This window comes from Anolis carolinensis, chromosome 5 (genome assembly GCF_035594765.1).
Source record: "Anolis carolinensis isolate JA03-04 chromosome 5, rAnoCar3.1.pri, whole genome shotgun sequence".
Lineage (NCBI taxonomy): Eukaryota > Metazoa > Chordata > Lepidosauria > Squamata > Dactyloidae > Anolis > Anolis carolinensis.
Genome location: NC_085845.1, coordinates 177,884,296 through 177,898,660, shown reverse-complemented (window position 1 = coordinate 177,898,660; position 14,365 = coordinate 177,884,296). Strand labels below are relative to the sequence as shown.

The window sequence follows — 14,365 nt, the reverse complement described above, 5'->3', positions numbered from 1 at the left end:
TCGAGAAGGCCCTGTCTCTTGTCCCTGCCATCGCACTTGCGAAGCAGGCGGGACTGAGAGCAGGGCCTCCCCAGACAATCTTAATTTCTGAGGTGGTTCATAGAGGAATATATGTTCGGACAGATAAGCTGTTTCATGTAAGAGTAAGGGTATTGTACTGCTCCCTAAATATTAAAAATTCTCATTTCTGGATATTTTTGGTCTAGACCAGGTATGGGCAAACCTCAGCCCTCCAGGTAAGCTGTTAGGAATTGTGGGAGTTTGAAGTCCAAAACATCTGGAGGGCCGAGGTTTGCCCATGCCTGGTCTAGACTATTTTACTGGCATTAACTTTATATCGATTTAGCATTTATCCTTACTGGATTTTTCCTCTTTGGGTATTGTGCAGTGGATACCGACATTGTTCATGCTTTACATATATCTGTTATTATTGGAAGTTGTAATCAAAATAGGAGTTGTGTATCAAGGATGATCTACAGCAATAATAATCTAGTCTTGCTACTTCAGTATCTCATTCTGTATATGCTCCATCCTTGATTGAGGACCTGCTGTTGCTTGGCAACCCTTAATAGGAGATGGTCCCTTGTTCAGATTGCTGTGATGCTAACCAAGAGAGTCGTGGAATTTGTATTCCAAAAAGCCAGGAATTTTGGAGCCAAAGACAGGGTTTCCAAGACCACAATACTGCATCTCATTACAAGTGGGGGGAACCAAGTACAGGCAGTCCTTAAGTTACAAACATTCGATTTACAAACTACTCATAGTTAAGAACGGGGGTGAGACAATGAAAGATAAGAGAAATCTATCCCTAGAAAAGGAAATACACTCCTCAAAGAGTTATCATGGGGAAAAGGTGTATTCACTGAAGCTTTATCACCAACCTTTGTTTCTAAAACAAGCCAAAGTTTTCAACATTCAGTTACTACAGGGACAGAAAGTAAAGTGAAATCTTTTGAACAGGGGCACAGACAGGTATCTCTTTGACCCCATTGCTCCAAGTCCTAATTTCCAGGGCCCAGAAAACAAGCCTGCTCCCCCTTCCTTATGACATCCTTTCAAATTTGTTCCCTCTATGAATCTCTAGTTCCTCTAGCATGACTAGAGGAACTTGACCTTAAAGTCACATTGGAGAACGTAAGAGATTCCTAGAAAACATTTTAATCAAATCCATGAATAATTAAATCCTCAAAACCACAAATGTGAAGGGATAAATAACTGTGTTTCCTATTAGAGTTCCCAGTTCAGGATTTTCCCAGGTCCTGAGGTTTCTAGACAAAAATCTGAGACCTGGATGAGTTTTATGCATCAAGTGAGATTTCAGGGTTGCCTGCAATTAAAACAATTCCAGAACAATACAACAATTTAAATAGGGTAAAAGTATATTCCCACCAAATTAAAGCAGCACAAAAGGCTGCAATAGTTAAAACCATGTACATATATATTAACAAAGTGTACACTGTAAAATTAATGAAATTTGACACCATTTTAACTGCCAGGGCTTGATGTTATGTAATCTTACGTTATGGGCCAGGCTTCAGCACCTCAGGTTAACAACCAGCTGCAGTAAATCTTGCCAATTAAAAAGTTGACAATTCAAAGCCCAGGTCGAGGTGAGCTATTCACCTTTAGCCCAGATTTTGTCTACTTAGCAGTTCAAAAGCAAAATGTGAGTAGATAAATAGGTACCGCTGAAAAAAGCGGGGAAGTATTAAGGCACCCATAAGGAAATGCCAGAAAAATGTGGGCAATTTGCTCAAGGAAGATGTTTACAAACAGAGCCCTTTGGCAGGGAGATGGAGCGACGGCATACCCCCATGGCCAGAACCAAGCACAAGCTTCCAAGATACCAAAGATGGGGAAAAGCCTATATATACCTCTATCTATGTACAGTTGTCTGTCTTGTCAATGTATAAACGCCATTGAATGTTTGCTGTATATGTGTGTTCTGTGATCCGCCCTGAGTCCCCTTCGGGTTGAGAAGGGCGGAATATAAATACTGTAAAAAAATAATAATAAATAATCTTAGGAACGTTCTTTTTACAAGGTATTTAGCCTTTTCTTTGCCAGAGAGTTCTGGTGTTTCACCAAACTACAAATCCCAGAATTCCAAAGCATTGAGCCAGAGCAGTTACAGTGTTATCAGACTGCATTAATTCTCATCATCATCATCATCATCATCATCATCATCATCATCGATGATCCCTTGTGGCCGAGTATGATTATCTTCCAGAAGTAGGGTCTTGGTGGTGGGTCCGTAAGTGATGATAAAGACCTATTCTGGATCCACATGATCTATCACAGTGAAGACATTGATTTCCAGATAGAAGGTGGTCCTAACAAAAATCTACAGTGTAGATCACATGTGTCAAACATAAGGATTAATCCAGCTCACCATGCTATTTTATGTGATCTGTGAGGCCTTCAATGTCAAGACGACATACAATCTTACAGTAACAAGCAGCTCCTTGAAGACAACCATAATGCTGATGTGTCCCTCGGTGAAAATTAGTGGTGTAGATGAATCCCATGAGATCCCATATAACTATTATGCCAAATAACCATTGACAACATTTATCCCTCCACAAACTTGTCTGATTTGTTCTAAAGATACTTAAATTAGTTAAATCACTTCTTATATCATATATTTTAAATCATAGGAAATCATGGTTTATTTGTTGTAATTTCCAAATCAGAACTCTGGTTTATTCTCTCCTACAACAAGCCAGATTGATAAGATTCTGGTTTATTGGTGGGAGGTGGGGGAGGCAGTTATAGCCCTGAGTTTGAATGGTCCAGAAAATGAGTGAAATGAAGGCATTTATTCATTGATTTGGTAGTGGATAGAAGGAGCCAAGGGTATATCTAAATGCCATGGCTCAGTATTATGGAATTGTTAAAATGGTAGTTTTACAAGGTATTGAAGCCGTCTCTGCCAAAGGGTGTGGGTGACTCACCAAACAACAACTTCCAGAATTCTGTAACATTGAGCCATGGCAGTTAATGTGGTGTCATCCTGCAATAATTCTATAGATGTACACCCAGTGGGACTATGTGAAGTGTAATAGCATACACTAGAATTCCCTGTAACTTTGGTTTATGCTGATCTCTGAACCAGGTCTATAATGTAATTAGCATTGTGAGATGTCTTATTTTATTTATTCCAAATCTTCATCTGGTCATTTGATTCCACTACTTTCTAGTGTTATGAGAAAAAAATAGAAAAATGCCTCTCATCCATTTTCTAACACTGTGAATAATTTTATAAAACTTTATCATATCACCCGTTGATTAATTCCTATTTAGAATTATCCATTGTCACAATCTTAGATACTGAGCTAATTAGTCCAGTTGAGTATCGCATTCTTATTCTCACAAATATGTTTATCCAAAATTACTAATCAGTGTAAGGTCTTGACTTTACCTTTAAGCACATTCTTTATCTACTCTCATTATAAACAGAGAAGTGATTAAAAGGTTTGAAGGATAATTAACTGATACCAACTGTGTTTGCTGTGTTCATCTTGATGCAAGAAATGTTAGCTCCCAAATTGTCTTTGTCATTTTCTGTATTTTGATGAAACTTAGATAATATATTATGGCTTTGAAATATTGTATGACTCCATTGGTATGCAATGGAGAAGGCATCCCTTTGGACCTGATTCTGCAGAATGGCTGTACAGAGACTCGCCTCTTTTTTTTCAATCTACTGGAAATAATCAACATCTAAGCCATGTAGGGTTTGGTCTGATCATAGTCATTTCCTCACAGCAGGAAAGACAGAAATAACTTTTTTTAAAATGAAAGGTTTCATTTGTAAGAATATTGTAAAGTTGGGAAAAATTGCAATATAGTGAAATCATGGTTTCTGCAGTTTTAGGGAGGATGTCCCTCCATATCAGTAACCATTGCTTGTTCTTGGTCCTGAGACTATATTTTTCTGGAGAACTAGTTTCTGCCTTTTTCTAGTTTTTGAAAATAATTTTTCCAGCTGCAGCAGCTCCTTCTGTACTAACCAAGGGGCTCAATAGTTGTACAGTAGGACCCCGTATCCACAGGAGATGTATTCTCAGCCAGATAACAGTTATCTGAAACTATAGAAGCAACCATTAAATTACTTGACTTCTCATCCCTAGAGTACCTGTATCAACTGTTACCAACAGTGCTATGGATTTTAAAGAGATATAAATACAGGACAAAGGGGGGAAACATGCTGAGAGGAAAGTTCATCACGCAGATCCTTGTCATGATCACCTTCCACCTGGAAATCTATGACATCAATGTGAAAGACCATGTAGATCCAGAATAGGTCATCACAATCATTTATGGACCCACTGCCAAGACTTTACCTCTGGAAGACAATGATATTCGGACATGAGTGATCGATCGTCCATGAGAGTCGCTTTATAGGATCTAGAGATTCTTAAGCAGCATCCTCTATAGGAATTTCCCAGGTTTTCCAACGCAACTCTACAGTAAATTCTGTGGGAAGCATATTATACAATTGCATGGAGTACCTATCAAATTGTTAGAGAGACCAAATTTCTTCTGGGTGAGTGAAACTATGGATATGATTCCTCCAGTTATGGTGTTTCCATTAGCCTCAGTAAGACAGCCATCTCAAGAAAAGTTGAGGGCACAGCAACAAGCAAGGTCATTACTACTTCCCACTCTGACTAGACCAGTAGTTTGCAACCTGTCGGTCCCCAGGTGTTTTGGGAGTGTTCTAGGAGCATTTTGGTTTCTTAATTTTACTCCCTTTTTCTAAGAACAATTGCATAAAGAAATCCCAGATTTTGATTGGGTGGCAAACATTTTCTGTTCTGATTAGTGCTGTGTTATTAGTAGGCTGCTGTTTTTAATGGGCTTAATGCTATTTTTATATTGTTATTTTTACTTTTATTGTGATTTTTCGCAAGCTGCCTTAAGGCTTTTTAAAAAAAGCAATCTGACCTTAAAAAACAATTCAGTAAATTACATACTATAGTGATAGTGTCCTTTTGTAGAATCCCTACGGTATCTTCCTTTTTTATTTCTTGTGAAGTTCCATGCATCTGAGTGTCTTCTCATTATTAAACCCAAGATCTCCTTAAGGCATTTTTGTGTTTGTGGCAGAAAATCCAAATGACAGCTCCCATGATGATAAAAATAAAAGAGTTTATTTATTTCATTTATGAGGGGGCCTATAGCAGATGCTCTCGGGGCGACATGAATAACACAACACAAAAAAATCATCAGTAAAACAGGAAACATCAGTGGACATCATAAATTAAATTAAGTGTACCAGTAATATGCCAAATAATAAGCAGATGATAAAAAACAGAATTCACAGAGAAGGACAGTTTTGAAATTTACATTCAAATTGTTTAAAAGTCAGTAAGGATATTGTCTGATACTGAGAGATCAATAAGGCTGGAAAGAGCTATCTGGGCTGGGCTTTCCACAATTGGGGACACCACAGAAAAGTACCACTCAAAAGTACCAACTCACCACATTTTAGTATAGAGATACACAAGGAACAGGGCCTCCAATGATCATTTTAGGTCATGGGAAAGATGGGGAGGTCCTTTAGACAGAATACCCCCAAATCATGAAGTCTTCTATAATTTAAAAACAATACTTTGAATTGATCCTAGAAATTAATCAGAAGCCCAGTGAAGTTGATACAGTACTGGAATAGTAGGATAACAAAGGACCCTTCCAGACAGGGCCCAAACCCCGAAGCCTGTTGGATTTTTACCAGAGGCATCCAAATGATGCCTCAGGTAGAAGCGAAGTAATTAGAGACAAAACAGGTCAACCCTGCTTTGTCACAAGTTAGTTAGATATACCATTAGGTCCAGGCCTTACTGAAAAGCCTGGTTTTAATGGGGTATGGGCCCTGTGGGGACAGACTACTGGGACTGCTTTCGCAGTCCTAGGAGTCTGTCCTCACAGCCTAATTTACTCCTTCGGGCTCAATTAGCCTGAAGAAGCAAAGAAGGCAGTCACCTTTTTCCCAAAGCCCTAAATACAAGAGAAACCAGGTTGCCATGATGCCTTTCTGCAGGGGAGCCAAATCACTCCTAGTGCCCATCCTCTGGCCTCCTGGCATGTCATTGGTACATTCCAGGAGGCCTGCAGAGAGGCACAATGGGGACCCGATAAGTTTTTCTCGTTTTTAGGGCTTTGGGGGGGGGGGGGGTTGGGTGTCCCGATGCCATCCTGAACATTTTCGAAATGGCATGGGAACAGCCAATGGGCACAGCTCTTTTTTTCCGGGGTGTGTGGACTTAAACCTGCTTCGGAACAGGTTTCTTTAATACACTCCGAAGCGAGTTTAATGTATGCCTGGAAGCACCCAAAGACTGGTTCCAATAAATTGGAACAAAATTAAAGTTGCACTAAGTGAAAATAAACCCACTAAACCAATGGGACCTATGTCTTTTGCGTAAGCATGCACAGAACTGAGATATAAATAATTGCCAATATTTCCATTTTAAAGCTATCTCAGCATCTGCTGCCTAAAATGGGCTGTCTCGATCGAATGAATAGTAAGTTTTCCCTTTGATCTTTTCTATCAAATGGATCAACCAGGTTTTTCATTCTGTCTTCTTGAAAGCCTTTCAACATTTATCCAGCTTTATAGGTTGCTGGCTTAATTATGGTTGTCCCATATGAGGTGAACTCACAATTTTGGTGCAAGATGATAGCAAATGAAAATCAGCCTCTTATGCCTCCCATTCCTTTAACTGCAGATATTTATATTAATATTATAATTATTTCAAATCCTGTTCCAGTAGCACATGTGTTGCTGTTAAATATTGCATGAATATCAGAAAATCTTGGTTATGCAATCCTAGCTCTCCCAACAGAGATTAGTGGATGTCAGAGGAAAGAAAAGAGTTTCTCCTTCTTGAAATAGAGGTGGAATTTGACCATATGCTTTCAGTCACAAGGAAAACAAATACTGTGTGTTGGAATGAATTTCTTGCCAGGAGCAACATGTTGGAATGTGTCTGACTTCTTTTGCCAAAGGAAGTCATTTGACTCAACTGTGGCTTTTGATTTGGGTAGAACATATGCTTCATGGGCAACATTGTTATTTCCCAGTCGGAAAGAGCAGTCGTATTTGAGTGGAGGAGGGTGCCTGAGATGCAGGTAATGTATAGCAGACCACATTCCCTGAAGGTCTGTGCAGATTGGTTTGTCAACATATTTGCATATTGCTGCACATTCAAGGTTGTGTGTTCTCTGCATTGTTTATTGTTTATTTTCCCAATATGACACTTCCCCTTAAAAGCAAACAAATGCCAAAGCAAGATAATGTGCCAAGATGTGAATAACGAAACAAACAAAAACTACAGTATATAAGAAAAGTGGTCAGATAAATTACTTTCATGAATTTTTTTGAAAGCAGCAATAGTAAGGATATGCACGTCTATCAATAGCCTCATTAAAAATTGGGAGTTAGCCAGCCCCAATTGCCCTGTCAAAGAGCTATGGCATAGAACAGTTGAAAAACCATTTATGATGAGGTCAATTGAATAAGTATGGATAGGTTTCCCTGGGGAAGTATATACTGTGTTTGGTCTCATAACTGGAGAAATCTTGCTTCATGAATTCACCCACCAGTTAGCGAAAATGTTTCAGGAACACTGATTTTTTTAACAGACTGTATAGAAGAAGGGAAATACATGGAGAAAGCAGACACACAGAGATCAATATTCTAAGTCACTCACGAGGCAATCTCTTCAGCTGAGCCCAGAAACCAATGGACAATCAATGCAAATTAAACAACCCTGTTGTTCTGCTTGATCAGTCTCAGACAATAATCTGCTGTACCATTCTGGACTTCATGACATTTCTAGATGCTTTTTAAGGACTCATCCATAGAAATCATATCACAATAATCTATATCACAATACTAAGTATGTTGTTTACTGTGGCAGCTTATCGTGCTCAATTTGCGATTCTAGCCAAGTCTTCTGCAACGTAGTAAATTAAATAAAACCTGAAACAAAACTAAATTAAAATTCCGTTCAAAGTACAACTGGATTTTGGACAGTATAAAAGTTGTACAATATGAGTGTCTAATTTGGTATGTCATCCCACTGCCCCCCCTTTTTAAATTTATTTTGGTTTTGTTATTGGTGGCATAGTGTTAAGCATAGTTACAAAAACAATAAAAAATCAACTCTTGCAATATTTTATTAGAAATTGGCCACACAAGCTGAAGCATATCTGTACAGCTATAAAGGGAAGGAAACTCATTTTTTCCTCTAATAAATTTTCTGTTAACACTCTTCACTATAATTCTACTCAGTACTCAGGCCCACTATGATTGAGGTGCTTTGGTTGTGGGTTTGTGTGCATAAGTGCCACATTTCACAGAATTTTAAAGCAAGGGAACAGGATGAGTGATAATTTTCCATTGTTGTGTTCCCATTTCCCCAAATATTGTGCCTTTCCACAAAATATAAATTAAAGGTTAAAAGAAAGTAGAGCCACAAAAATGAATTTTGATAGGAGCCATCTGTCTGGAAACACTCTTGACTCCCAGTTACGTGTGCATATAAGATTGCAGTTTTAAAAGGTAGAGTCTTTGCACAAGATCATATTGCTTTATTTGTCTGCGTTCCTGTGAAATTCCAGGAAAGACAGCATTCTGTGTGGTAATGAAGTGTTTTCAGACATTATGGGCAGATATTGATAACAGTGTAGAATATGTGACTGATTACAAATGGGCTTGATGCTTATGTTCCACTCTGTGTAAATAGAAAATGCAAAACAACAGAGGGGTGTGTGTGTGTATGTGCCTTCAAGAAGTTCTAGTTAAATCACAGAGGAAGCAGAAGAACCATGTCTTCATAGTATACAACTGACATGCACTGTGACAATGTTGGTCTATTATGGCCAACATCCAATTACATATTTCAGTAACTAAGAAAAGGCGAAGGTCTTCCCCTGACATTGAGTCTAGTCGTATCCGACTCTGGGGATTGGTGCTCATCTCCATTTCGAAACTGAAGAACCGGCGTTGTCCATAGACACCTCCAAGGTCATGTGGCCAGCATGTCTGCATAGAGCGCTGTTACCTTCCCGCTGGAGTAGTACCTGTTTATTGACATTTTCGTGTTTTTGAACTGCTAGGTTGGCACAAGCTCACTGTGCTCCCCGGATTCGAACTGCTGGCCTTTCGGTCAGCAAGTTCAAACCTGTTATTTCAGAAAGCCTTTGACCTGTAAGCTGGTCTGCTCTTGGTAGTTATTTCACAGGTTAGCTGTTGACTATCCACTTGTGTTCTTAATTTATTTGTTCTGAAGCCAATGTAAAATAAAGACTTTATTTTAAGCAGATGTTATTGTTTGTCTTTGTGATTGCATTTTGAGCAGAAAAAAAATAAATCTACATTAAATTTGTTTTAAAAAAACAGTCTTTCTTGGAAGACAAAAATAAGGTGGGTGTACTTCTTCATATTAGTGTTTTCCAAACAAATCCATTAACCTTAACAGAATATATCAATATATTGGTGAGTGATGCTCAAGCCATGGAAAGCCTGAAGCTGAAATATTGTAATAACAGTGATCCACCTTTCTCCTTTTCCAGGTGACCTGGTGTCTCGAGCAATGCATCACCTGCAGCCACTCAGTGCAAAACAACACAGCAACAGCACTCCCATGCACCAAAAGCAGGGGTCAATATACTGGGAACCCGAAGCTTTGTACACACTCTGCTATTTTATGCACTACCCACAGATGGAATGGGAGAACCCGAACGTGGAACCCTCCAAAGTCACCCTCCAGACAGAAAGGTAATAGCTGTTTTATTGACAGATGCACACTTTTATGTTGAGTTACCAGACAAAGATTCTGCCCTGTAGACTTCCCCATTAAGTCTGTTTAGGTTACATTTTCTGTTTCATGTTGGAATAAATTTTGCCTGCCATGATGTGCTTCACTTCTGGCCCAGAATATATCAAAAATCACTCCCAGTGACTGCATCTTGCAGATTGGTTCCAGATGTCTGTTTTGGAGAGATCTCCTTCCCCCAACCCTGCTCTCTTTTTGTCTCTTAGCTGTGCCTCATTTTTTTTTTTTTTTGGAAAGGAAAATTAGAGGGTTTGTTGGTGACTTAACAAGTTTGGTTTAAAATATGCTTTTTTACAGATGCAGTGGATTCAACAACTATAATTTGAGAAACAGAGATTGAGTAAAATTCAGTGAGCTTCAGAGTTTATTGTACAGCTAATCATGTTTGTTGACATACAGATGGAGACCTGAAATGTGTTGATCACAGAGGTCATATTTAGCCAAGCTTTTGTGGCTTAGGGAGGCTAGGAATGAGTGTATGTAAGTATGACGGGTGAGAAAATGGAAGAAAATGCCCTAACTTGAAAAATAATTTTGATATAAAGAACAATATTTTGGGAGTCACAGAGGATTCCATTACAACAGCCTGAATTGGCCACAAAATGGTTATGAAGTTGTTGCCCTTGAGCTATCTCTGAACAGATTCTGGATAAGCACCAGTTATTTGTAACAAAACATGTTGCAGAATCCCTGGAGCTGAATGTGATTTTTAAAAGCCAGTTATTAGGTTATGGAGGGCCAGCACAATACGTCATGATCCACAAAGCCTATCTGAATAGATTAGTAAAGCCAGCTCCAGGTGTGTGCTGCCCCATTTCTTCATGGGATTGCCCTAAGGGATGGAACAGGGGCGAATATATGGAGGATGGAGGAACTACCCAAATGGATATAATGGGAAGTTCAGGCAACAGTGAATCTATAGAGATTCACACAAAGTAAAGTTGAAGAAATGTATTTAGTTCGCATGCACTCTACTTTTCACATTGCCTTCAAACTAGTTTTTTAAAGGGGGAATCTATCAGATATTGAATCCATTTGCTAGGCTCAACTAGAATAGGCAAATTAAACCAATTGAGTTACATAAGTGTCAACTTTGTAATTGCTAAGTGATAGAATCACAGAGTTGGAAGAGACAGCAAGGCTCATCTAGTCCAACTCCATTCTGCCATGCAGAAATACACAATCAAAATATTCCTCACAGATGACCAGCCAGTGTCTGGTTAAAAACCTGCCGAGAAGGAAACTCCATCACATTCCAAGGCAGCATTGTCCAAGGTCGAACACCTCTTACTGTCAGAAAGCTTTTCAATGTGTTTGTTAGGGAATAACAATTTGAATTAGTCTTTGTTTTACAAAAATTAATCCCTTCAGCAAACATTTTAACATTAATTTTGATTGAAGTGAACAAACCTACAAACATACAAACAGATAAAAACATATAGAGAAAAACAAATTGCAGAAAACAGTATCCCTCCAGAAACAAAACAATAAAAACATTTTTCGTAATATTTCAAACTAAACTAAAACAATGAATAAAACTCATAAAACTTGGGCTCGGGCTGTGGCGCAGGCTGGAGAGCAGCTGCAATGAATCACTGCAATGAATCACTCTGACCAGGAGGTCATGAGTTCGAGGCCCGCTCAGAGCCTATGTTTGTTTGTCTTTGTTCTATGTTAAAAGGCATTGAATGTTTGCCTATATGTGTAATGTGATCCGCCCTGAGTCCCCTTCGGGGTGAGAAGGGTGGAATATAAATGCTGTAAATAAATAAATAAATAACTCAGTCGAAAATAATTGTCCTAACCACTACAACCCCCCCCCCCTCCACATTACTAAACACATACTAAACATCTCTAATCACTAATCTTTATTCCAGTGGTTCTCAACCTGTGGGTCCCCAGGTATTTTGGCCTACAACTCCCAGAAATCCCAGCCAGTTTACCAGCTGTTAGGATTTCTTGGAGTTGAAGGCCAAAACATCTGGCGACCCACAGGTTGAGAACCACTGCTTTATACTCTCTGCCTGTTGATTTTAACTTTTCAATTTTCTGCTCCCTTAAAACATATCTGTATAAGCACCCTTCTACTTTTAATAACACTGTTCTAAACCATAAAACCGATAGTAGAAATCTGTCCCCATCTTTGTTGTAAAGAAAGTAATCTTTCTTACAGTTGGTCAAGGGTTTCTCCTTGATCAACATCATCACTTTGTCCATCTCAGCTAATTCACACATCTTAATATTTTTATTATTGTTTTATTTTTATCATTATATTTATTCATACTCCTCTTTATCTCTCCCAAAGGGGACTCAAAGCTACTATGTTCAATTTCAGAGAACATTTTGAGACTGAGCAGTATCCAAGGCAGTAAAAGCAATAACAACAAACCCAGGCCAAGTTAGTTTTAAAAATGTTAAGCAGCCATACCACAATCTGATACAGTTATATTGCCACACACACTAAACTGAATTTATCGGCTTGCATTTATGAAGTAGTTGGAAAAGGGATTGTATTGAAAACAGAGGGAAAAATCTGTTTCTCTTTAAACCATCTTTGACAAAATTTTCTTTCTCTGGAAAACCGCTTTAGAAGTGTGGTGATGTGGTAAAGGCCGGAGTAAGCATTCTGTATTGTTGCCAGGAACTTGAGGCTAACTTTGGAAGGACTAAAGATTCCTCTGCTGCCTAATCAGATGTGCCTTGGTGTTTTAGCGCCAGAAATTTCAAGTGCAAAGGATAGTCTAAGAAGCCCAGATCTTTCCACTGGACTGAGTTATATAATCTGCTTTCCTTTTCTGCCCCAGTTCTCATGCCATCTCACAAGAGCAATTGGTTGAAGTGGCTCCTAGTTGTGCTTTGAAAAGTTTCCCTTTTGTGTTTTTATTTCCACCGCAGGGACCTCAGCGGCATTCCCTATTGTGAGCCATTCTTTACAGAGTGTGATTTATTGCTGCATTTTCCATTATGAATAGAATTTTTTTTTCTCTCTCTCTTTCTCTCTCTGACATTTGGAGGAAAAAAATTGCATTATTTTCCGTTGTAATTTTTCTAAGCTTTTTGGCTTTAATATTAGGTCCAGGTATTTTCTCTGATCCTCATTTTTGCTTTTATGTTAGCTTTTTATATTTCTTTTAAAGCAAAAAGCTATATTCTCTTGCTGCCCTCATAATCGGAGTGAAGAATTCCTTGAGTGCTGCCAGTGTTAAATAGTTTCTTTGGGTGCAAACACACATACTGCTGTGAGGGGAATGGTGTCTGTTTCATTGCTTTGTATTGATATACCAGTAGTTCTGCTGTGAGACAAACTCTTTTAAAAGCAGTTACAGTACACAATTGTGTGCAAATTCAAGCACTGGAACTTGCATAGCAAAATGCACTTGGCTGATATTTCTGACACGATGAACTCTTTCTCCTCTTTGACCAATTTCAGGTGCATCTACACTGTAATTACTGCAGTTTGACACCACTTTAATTACCATGGCTCCGTGCTGTGGTATCATGGGACTTATGGTTTTGCAAGTTCTTTAGCCTTCTCTGCTAAATTGTGTTGGTACCTCAGCAAACCACAATTTCCATGATTCCATAACATGGAGTGGTGCCAGTTAAAGTGGTGTCAAACTGCAGTAATTCTACAGTGTAGATGCACATTTAGTTACTCCTTTTAAATTGTTTATAGGTCAGCATCATTGCTTCCAAGTCTGTTTAAGTTTTACTGGTCCAGTAGCTCTGTTATGATTCAGTTTGATGCAATCAAACTGCACTATATGGGTTTACACTGACCATATAATGTATTTTTAAACTGCATTATATGGCAGTGTAGATCGAGCCTCTGTTCATGCTTAAGACTTCCGAGATCTCCATTACTGACAGAAAAGATCTTCACCCATGGCTAGCCAATGTTTAAAGCAGTGGTTCTCAGCCTGTGGGTCCCCAGGTGTTCTGGCCTACAACTCTCAGAAATCCCAGCTAGTTTACCAACTGTTCGGATATCTGGGAGTTGAAGGCCAAAACATCTGGGGACCCATGGGTTGAGAACTCCTGGTTTAATGGCTTATGGTTTAAACAATGAGCTAGAACAGAAACCATTAAGCTTGTGGAATTTGGCTGGAGGGCGATCCATTTTTGGTATCCAAATTTAATTAGGTACCCAGATCTGTTTCCGGGACCCTCCCGAATATCGGCTAATGGAAACGTCTGTTTTTGGCTAGATAGCTGGCGGCCCATTAACAGCAATGGGGAACTTACGAGGCTCCCCTTTCCATTCCTAGGCTCCTTTCCTTTCTTCCTTTCAAGGGGCCCTGGGTTTGAAGAATGCAGTTAAGGAGATACCCTTCCTAGTCTCCTTCCCTTTCCTTCCTTCCTTCCTTCCTTCCTTCCTTCCTTCCTCCGTCCCTCCCTCCCTCCCTCCCTCCCTCCCTCCCTCCCTCCCTCCCTCCCTTTCTTTCTTTCTTTCTTTCTTTCTTTCTTTCTTTCTTTCTTTGGAGCCTGAATTTGAGGAACAGGGTTAAGGAAGCATC

The 14,365-nt window shown here is 39.1% G+C and overlaps 1 protein-coding gene across 3 annotated transcripts in view; it reads left to right on the top strand.

Annotated features, from left to right (window-relative positions):
• The window catches only part of abtb3 (ankyrin repeat and BTB domain containing 3), a 275,369-nt gene that overhangs the window by 194,879 nt on the left and 66,125 nt on the right, over positions 1–14,365 (top strand). For all 3 annotated transcript variants that reach the window (XM_062983030.1, XM_062983028.1, XM_062983029.1), the window contains exon 3: positions 9,586–9,790. In XM_062983030.1, coding sequence (XP_062839100.1) covers positions 9,586–9,790 — 205 coding nt within the window. The remainder of the gene's footprint in view (positions 1–9,585; positions 9,791–14,365) is intronic.